General features: G+C 36.2%; 1 protein-coding gene across 1 annotated transcript in view; it reads left to right on the top strand.

The window, feature by feature from the left end:
- Nucleotides 1-4777: 4777 nt before the first annotated feature.
- LOC102854841 (alcohol dehydrogenase E chain-like) overlaps nt 4778-9001 on the top strand; it is a 13964-nt gene continuing 9740 nt past the window's right edge. The window contains exons 1-3 of the mRNA XM_006893108.1: nt 4778-4804; nt 7575-7676; nt 8689-8827. Coding sequence (XP_006893170.1) covers nt 4778-4804; nt 7575-7676; nt 8689-8827 — 268 coding nt within the window. The remainder of the gene's footprint in view (nt 4805-7574; nt 7677-8688; nt 8828-9001) is intronic.

The following is a 9001-nucleotide window of genomic DNA, read 5'->3' as shown; positions in this document are numbered from 1 at the left end:
AATCCAATTCTTCCTTCTAGCTTTTTTTCTTCTTCCTTTAATTGGCAAACTTCTGAATGATTTACTTAATTTTCTTCCTCTTTCCTATTACCTTAGCCATCTGGCTAAAGACCCACCAATCCCTCAGAGCTCATTAAGAAAAAGTAGTGTCCAAACTCTGTGCTACTTTATCTTCTTTCCTTTTCACTTCTTGCTTCAGAGTTTCTTCACTATGACTCGGCACAACCTTTCATGTAATTTTAAGATGTTTCTTCTTCTCTTTATTTCCTACTTAAATTTTCTTGAAAACTATTCTTCTCTCTAAAAATGTCTTTCATGAAATATTAATATGAAGAGTTCAGAAATATCACTTCTTTTTTTATAAATCTCTCTAAAATTCATTCTATGCATCTTCTTTATACCCAAGTCAGAGAAAAATCACAAAAAAAATATTTTCTCCATTGGAGAGAAATAAACGAACTTTAACTCTCTCATCACCTTAAGCTTCGCTGTCAAAGCAAGCTGTTAATAAATCCTGGGTTTCTGGATGTGGTCTGAGAAGAGTGAAAGTAAAATCTGAGCAACTTGATTTTGCCTATTACTAATTTCTTCCTCCTTAGGACACACCCAAAGTATGTTAGATGAAATTTCACTATCATTGCCTCTAGGGAGCACCCTGGTGTACTTCTCCAACAAATTTGCTTGGTTTTTTTGGCAATCCATGGGATATTTGATACTTTTTGCCAACATAATTTGGCATGTTGTAAGGAAGGGGCATTCTTTAGAAAAAGACATCATTCAGAAGTTCAGTGACGGAGAAGCTCAAAAAGAAGGATCAATATAGTGACAACAAAGAGCTTGAGTAGCAGAATTCCTGAAGATGGTTCAGGATAGTTCAAGGTTCTAATCTGTTGTTGATAGGGTCACTTTGAGTCATAGTCAACTCAATAGCACCTAACAACAATTTCCTTCTAACTCTGCCTTAATGCCACAATTTTTGAAAGCTATTTACCATATTTTTACAAAAATAACACTCTTGGTTCTTTGCCTACTGTTCCTTTGCTCCAGGGGGCATTTTTGCAAACTGACTATGCCAGTTTTTTCAAGTAACATGCTGCTAAAAATGGCACAGCAGTCAATCTGCGCTGATTGTGCACTGATACACCTTCTTACAACTCTTCCCCTTTAAAGTATCTTTTAGGCAAATATTAACACACCTTTTTTTTTTTTATCCCACATTGTTTTTCCCAAGTCTTTTGCCAGCAAAAGGACAAATTTCAATTAGATGATTTCTGACCCCATGTCATTTCCAGCACTCTCTCTTAGGTCCTGTAAAAGGTGAGGGCTATCTTTGTGGGGAAAGACATCTTAATTAAACTCCATTCTGCTCTCACCCTTTTCTGCACAACAATGCAAACAGCTTCTAAATAGGACCAAAGTAGCTTGTATACTATCATTGTCGCTTATCTACCCATTTCATGAAAGGAACAATGTGAGTTTCTACATGAGAATAACTTCAAACCCTGATTTTAACTTAGTACTATTAGACTAACCGTCTGACCAAGGCCAAACCAATATTAACTTTCTCCTGCAAAATCTGAACTGAGTGACAGAGTGAATTCAGTTAAAAGATTGAAGAAGTGAAGCCATGGTTTAATCAAAGAGAGTCTGAGTAAGCCAGGAAGTAAACCCTAGAGAAAAAGAGTGGGAGATTTCAAGATTTGAGAGATATCTTCCTGATGCTCCAGATATTAATCAAGACATGTTTGGCCCTGTCATCTTCTATGTCTTGTTCTTTGATAGCTTATGTGGTTAGCTTTTATATTCATACCATACATCTTATTAGCATTACCCTGAGCATATTTTTGTTATCGAAACCAGTATCTATAAAATTTCAAAGAGAATTTGAAAAGCAAGAGATTCCCTTCCCTTGAGTTGATTCCAGGATTTCTCCTTTAGATTTCTGAGAATATATAGTTTTAACAGCTCATGTTTGTCCTACAGAGTGACTGGTGGATCTGAACCACTGACTTTTCAGTTAGCAGTCCAAAATATAACACATTTTGTCACAAGAGTTCCTTTAAAAATAACTTTAAGTGTTCTGTTAATTCCTTAGCTTTTCTTTACTCATCTATAGTGTGATTTCTTTTTGGAGTTGTTCTGAAGATTATGTCCAATAATTAATGAAAAACTAGTACCATTTAGAAACATGGTAGGTAGTAAGCATATTATGCCCATTAGTTCCCTCAAATTAACACTGCATAAATAGGGTCGCCGTGTCTATGACTCGATGGCATCAAACAACAACAACAAAAACAAATAAGTCATAAATTTACTAAAAGATAAAGTTCTTTTTGATGTACTATTATGGCCCATTACTATAAACACATCAACTGAGTAAGTTTTTCATATTGATCAAGATAATTGAGCTTCTTTGACACCACAAAGGCCATTAGGCAGATTACCATTCTTCACAAGCTATGTGAGAAAACGGAAGGCCTTTTTTAATTTCTCTATTGGATAGATGCAATGCAGTCTTAATTGGTTCCAGGCAAAATCAACAAACTATCAAAAGAGTTATCATCAAGTCAACTCTGGCTTATGGTAATTCCATGTGCATCAGAGCAGAACCGTACCCCACATGGTATTTGATGAAGGGGGGAAAGTAAAAGCCCTTTCTTTTCAGATGCCTCTGGATTTTCAATTAGCAATCAAGCACATTAAACTTTTATATCAACCAGCACTCCCTCTATCATAATATCAGATAATATGGTAGTGTGATCCATAGTTTTCATTGACTAACTTTTAAAAGAAGATCACCAGGCCTTTCTTTGGAAATGTTGCTTTCTTTGCCTATGTGATTGTGGCTTGAAATACAGTGCTGTTACCTTGACAATTCTGGAGAAATGTGCCCTTCATATTAACATATCTCTGTACAGGATGGCACTTGATTAAAAATTTTCATGAACTCTAGGTAGAAGACAATATTTATTTAAAAATTAACCTCTTGTTCTCTGTCAGGTAAATAGTTTTTCTTAATCACAGTCTGCTCTTTACAAAGTCTTCTCTCACTCCTTCCATCAAAATGCCTTCCCTCTGATATGACATTATGTAAATAGGTTGATTTGGGTATATGTGTGTCTGGATTCCCACTAAATGGTGAGCTGCTCTTTGTGAACAAGAATTATAGCTAATATCTATTGAAGGTTTTTCTACCTGTTAGGTTCTATAATAAGAAGTCTTTTACATCGATTATTTCCTCATTCATAAACAAACCCTTTGATATAGTACACTATCATTCATTTTACTCTTCAAATAAGAACATTAAGGCAAAGCACGGAATCCAGTTTGGAAGTTGTCTACAACATGGATTCTACATAGGCTTGTTTGCTGGTTTTGTGGCCCTCGGGCCTGGTTTTAATTGGTTTTGGTCAAACATTCTTCTGAGTGGTATAGCACTGGTCTGTCCATTTGCTGTACAGAGGTAACTTGTGGTTGCTGTGAAGCTGAACACTGTGATACTGATGTGTCGAATGTGATGATGGTGATGCGTGGGACAGTGTTTGGTGGAACTTCTTGATTAAAACAAGCTGGGAAGCAGGAGTGGCATCCATTTCCAAAATGACTTGCCTCTGGAAACTCTATGAACACGGAGAAATGATTAAAGTTATACATGTGTTTAGGTCTTTCATTCATGGCATTACTTTGAGTCATCTATGACTCGACAGCACTTAACAATAACAACATAGAAAGAGCTCTGTTGGCCTAGTAGATAGAAAGTTATATTACAAAGCCAAAGGTGGGTGATTTTAATTTTTACACATGGTAGACAGTGTTTGGTGGAACTTCCCAATTAAAACAAGCTTAGAAGCAGGATTGGCATCTACTTCCAAAATAGCTTGCCTCCGGAAACTCTATGAACTTGGGGAAATAATGGAAGTTATTCAAGTGTCTTTTGATCATAGGGTTACTATGAGTCATCTATGACTCAATGATACTTAACAATAAGGCAAAGCACAGTTAAATGCTGTGTTAATGTCCACAAAGCTAAAAATTAGTCTACCTGAGTCCAAAGCCCAAAACATAACCTCTGTCTCATCCTGCCTCCTCTCATAATCTCTGTCTTATCCTGCCTCTTTTCATAACCTCTGTCTCATCCTGCCTCTTCATTACTGACATTCTCACTGTATCCGGTACCAAGCCTGGCACAGAAGGCGCTCAATCAATTATGGTTATTAAGTGGGGCAGAAAGATCAGGAACAGTGAGCATTTTTTATGTGACTTCTGGCATCTGACTTCTCGATTATGAAGAAAAGCAGAATGCTCTGTTAAACACCTTTCTCTGTCTGTTAGCTCTCTCTACTTTATTTCATTTGTCTTGACTCTTCTTTCTGCTACGTAATTCCAGGAAAATCGAAAGCTTGGAGCTTATTGTAGCCTTTGGGAAAACATAACCCTATGACCTGTGGAGAGGACAGAGAAAAAAGAAATACAGGAAGAAGAGATTTTTTAAAAATGCAGAGAAATGTTTAAACCTAATAAAATCAAGAAGTTATCTGAAATCAGTATTTGCAAATAGTGTTAGATTTTGAATATTGGTTCAGTAACCTTTGTCTTCTGATTTGACTTGGTCTAAGAACAAACTGGTGGGTGTGACTAAAGATACCAGGTCACGTGTGCAGAATTGGACGTTACTTGAGCAAGCAAAGTAACTGCACGCTATATTTGTGCAATCCTGCAGGGGGGAAGTCACCAAGAATTCACCAGTCTCCTGAGCTGCACTGAAGATAGAAGCAAAATGAGCACCAGCAGTACAGCAGGAAAAGTAAGATATAAGACATTTACTTTTAGAAATATGTTCACATTAATATAATTAACAAAGGAAGATAGTAGTTAAAGAATAATTTAAATTCATGCCTAAATACAAAATGACATTACACTGAACTATAGAAATTATCTATTTCTATATATTTGTGACAAGATAGTACATTTATGTCAAATTCAATCTTTATTTCCTGTATTGAAGAAGTGCTTAGTAGCTATAGTGATAAGTTATTTCAAATTAATTATAATTTATAGATCTAATGTTAGAAGTCTGTGTTATTAAAAATTGTATATTTATTAAGAAACTATAATTTAAATGTATTCTCTTTGTAATCACATAGTTTTATGAGCGCAGCAAAGTTCAGTCTGACTGAACTTTTATGAGAGGATTTTTATTGAAGGGACTTTGAAACACTCTGTGAGCATTCTATAAATCTTTTACCACAGTGCATCTTAAAGTCTTAAAATCATCAAGAAAGGTTAAACAAACCAACCTTAATAAACATTCACATTTTGACCGTTAGGTGTTAGTAATCATATAATTCAAGTCCATTCTAACTCCTAGTTATTTACGATAGAATCAAACACTTTAGTTCTGTACCAGTCTCGGAATCACTTCTGTGCTTGAGTTCGTTATTGTAGTCACAGTGTAAGCTCATCGCAATGAGGATGTTTCTCTTTTTTGCTGACTGTACTTTCCTAAGCATTATGCCTTTCTCCAGGAATGACTTCTCCAAAAACATGCTCTTGAATATGTCTTGGAGAAGGTGCAGCCAGAGTGTTCTTGGGATACAAAGATGATTAAACTTCACCTTACATACTTCTGGCATGTTGCTTGGAGATGCTATTCATTGGAGAGGGACATCAGGCTTGGAAAGGTGGAGGGATGGTGAAAGAGAGGAAGACCCTCGGCCAGGCGGACTGATATAGTAACTGGGGCAGTGGGCTCAAGTGTATCAGAAATTGTGGGATGGCACAGGATAGGACAGGGTTCAGATCTGTTGTTCATAAGGTCAAGATAAGTCATACTGGACTGGATGACACCTAACAATAACAACAATAATGTGCTAAAAGCGTGTGAGATAAAAATTTCACGTTCCTTGCTTCTCTAGAGCATTTTGGCTGTATTATTTCTAAGAAATGTGTTTGGTTTTGTTGTAGCCCACTGCATAGTCACTGTTCTTCACTAGTACCACAATTCAGAGGCATCTATTCTGCTGTGGTCTTCCTTATTCATTGTCCAACCTTCGTATGTCTCTCTCAGTCTCTCTAATCACCATCAAATCAGATCTGACTCATAGCTGGCCCTGGAGCAGGTGTTCAGAAATTATAAATCTCAAGAGAGGAGATTGCCCATTTTTCTCCTTCAGAATAGCTGGCAGATTCAAACCATCCACTTTTGGAATAGCAGTTGCAATTTACTACCAGAGCTACCTTCGTGGGTGTACAAACAAAAGACCCAGTCACTGAATCTTATTCCAACTCAGAGCACCCCTATCAGAGAGAAAGTTGTTGTTGCTGTATGTACTGATAAGTCAGAATCTAGCCACGGGTGACCCTCCAGTGAGTCTTCAGAGATAATAAATCACAAGGGAGGAGATTGTCCATCTTTCTTCCTTGGAGCTGCTTGTGGAATCGAATAGCAGGCCAATGGGTTGGCAGCACAATTATTTACCACTAAGCCACTTGCTCGTAGGGTTTCTGAGGGGGCAAATCTTTAAGTTAGCCTCATCTTTCACCCACAGAGGTAAGCTTAAAAAGCCACCAACTATAACATAGAAGCTCATTACTCAGTCAACTATTCCAAACCAGTTCCTACGTGTACTGGTATATATGTGTACCAGGTCCATTTGAATGAGGGAGTTAAAAATACCAAGCCTGATCAGTCAATCACACCTTGGTCTTTAGCATTTTAAAGAGGTCTTTGGCAACAGTTTTGTCTAATACAATATGTCACTCGATTTCTTGGCTTCTATTTTTGTGAACATTGGTGGTGGATCTAAATAAAATCAATTCCTTGATAAACTTTTATCTATTTATCTTTGTATTACTTTTGTTCCAGTGAGAATTGTTGAAAAACACATAAATTAATATGTCAGTATGAGTTATTTTTCATTCTGATGCTTTAAACTTTATACTTCTTGGCTCTAATTTAATCTAGCATACTCAAATCTAATTTGATAACAAAACAATACTGCCAAAGTTAGGTTTGTAATGTGTGAGGAAACAAACACACAGATGTGTGGGGAAGAAAAATTCTAAGAAAAAGGACAGCGAGCAAACATAGTAAAAGATAATTTGTCCTGAACTGAGAGTCAAGGGGATTAAAAAAAAAACAACCAAAAACAAACAGATTATTTTGGCTGTGCCAAGAATTGAGCAAGAGGCCAAGACATTTTTCTATGAACATTGTTTTTCTCTGCCAATGAAACAATAGTAACTGAGAACTTTATGTACAATCCAATATTTGTGGTTAAGCAGTAGATTTCAGGACAACATTTGAAAAGCTCAGGTATAAACATTCTTAAAGTAAAAAGTAGCATAAGAATGACCTGTAAGAACATATTTTATTTCAATGTCTTATTATAATTAACTGGTTTTCTTTATTTATATATAATTATTTTATAGTTTTAAAGTGTACTTTTCCCTTTTTTGATATGAGAGATACTGATTTATTAGAAGCAGTTGTTTGCACTTGACAAGATGCTAGATAATAAAAAGACTCAATGGTTTGACTTCAAGAATGACAGAAGTTCTCTTTGATTTTCCAGGTAATAAAATGCAAAGCAGCTGTGCTGTGGGAGCCTAAAAAACCCTTTTCGATTGAGGAGATAGAGGTTGCACCCCCAAAAGCGAAAGAAGTTCGTATTAAGGTGAAACATTTTCTTAATTTCTATTAAATTTCATAAAATTACAGAGAATAATAAAATCCAGAAAGAGGAGTTTGTACGTACATAATGATAATTTAAACCAAAAAATTTACATTTGTTGTGAAAGATACGTCATATACTGCCAAATTTAAGAACTGACCAAAGGATTGCCGCTGTTGTTGTTAGGTGCAGTTGAATCAGTATGACTCATAGTGACTTTATGAACATCAGATCTGAATCCTGCTCTATTCTGTGCCATCCTCGTCATCTCTGCTGAACTACAACTCATTGTAACTGTCATTATCTCAACCCACCTCATTGAGGGTCTGTCTCCTCTTCCTTTACTAATTCCCCACTTTTCCAAGCATGATGTTTTTACTGAAGGTCTAGGCTCTCCTAACAACATGCCCAAAGTATGTGAGATGTTTCACCATTATTCTAAGAGTGTGTGCTATACTGTTGTTGTTGTTGTTGTTGATTGCCTTCGAGTAGAGCACAGCTCATAGCGACCCTATGAACAAAAGGCTTGAAGCCCCCCTACAACTATCGACACTTATCAATTTTCATAGAGTTTCCAGAGGCATGTTATTTAGGAAGTGGATGTCACTTCTGCTTCCAAGTATACTATATAGGAAAATAAAATACATGTGGTTTTATAGGACTAAGAAAGTGAAAATGCTTATCAACATTTCAAAATCCCTTAGCATTTTATACTAAAACTCAGGTGACTATTTTCTTGGCTCTAATATTCAATTTCTACTTTTGGAAAAAGTGTACCTTCTTGTATATGATCTAAAATTTACGTCAAGAGTACATATTTCATAAATTATTTAAGAATAGATTATACAAGAAAGAGAAGTAGAGGAGAGTTAAACCTGATAATCTTAGAGATAAGAACTGAATCTTTGGCATTAGAAAGAGTAGAGATTAGTTCAATTTCAGAGAATTCTGAATGTTTGGTCCATCTTAGGGCTATATAATTTCATTAATTTAATATTGTACTTTTATCCTGCAGATAGTAGCCACAGGAGTCTGTCGCTCAGATGACCATGTTGTTTCTGGACAATTGGCCACACCTTTTCCTGTGATCTTAGGCCATGAAGCAGCAGGAATTGTGGAGAGCATTGGAGAAGGGGTGACTACAGTCAAACCAGGTAGAGAATTCACACTCTGGGAATGTGCATCAGTTAAGTTTACAGGTGCTTCTATCCTAGATGAGAAAACCAAGGCAATAAGAGATGAAAGACTTTCTAAGAGGTCAAAATAGCAAGATGACACTTCCTTGACTGGCCTCTTTCATACATTCAGGCAAGAATGTTTTCAGACAC

The sequence above is a fragment of the Elephantulus edwardii genome, unplaced genomic scaffold (assembly GCF_000299155.1).
Source record: "Elephantulus edwardii isolate Elephantulus edwardi_28Jun2011 unplaced genomic scaffold, EleEdw1.0 scaffold00122, whole genome shotgun sequence".
In the NCBI taxonomy this organism is placed as follows: domain Eukaryota; kingdom Metazoa; phylum Chordata; class Mammalia; order Macroscelidea; family Macroscelididae; genus Elephantulus; species Elephantulus edwardii.
Note: the sequence above shows the minus strand (reverse complement) of the source record. Positions and strands in the feature narration are given on the sequence as shown.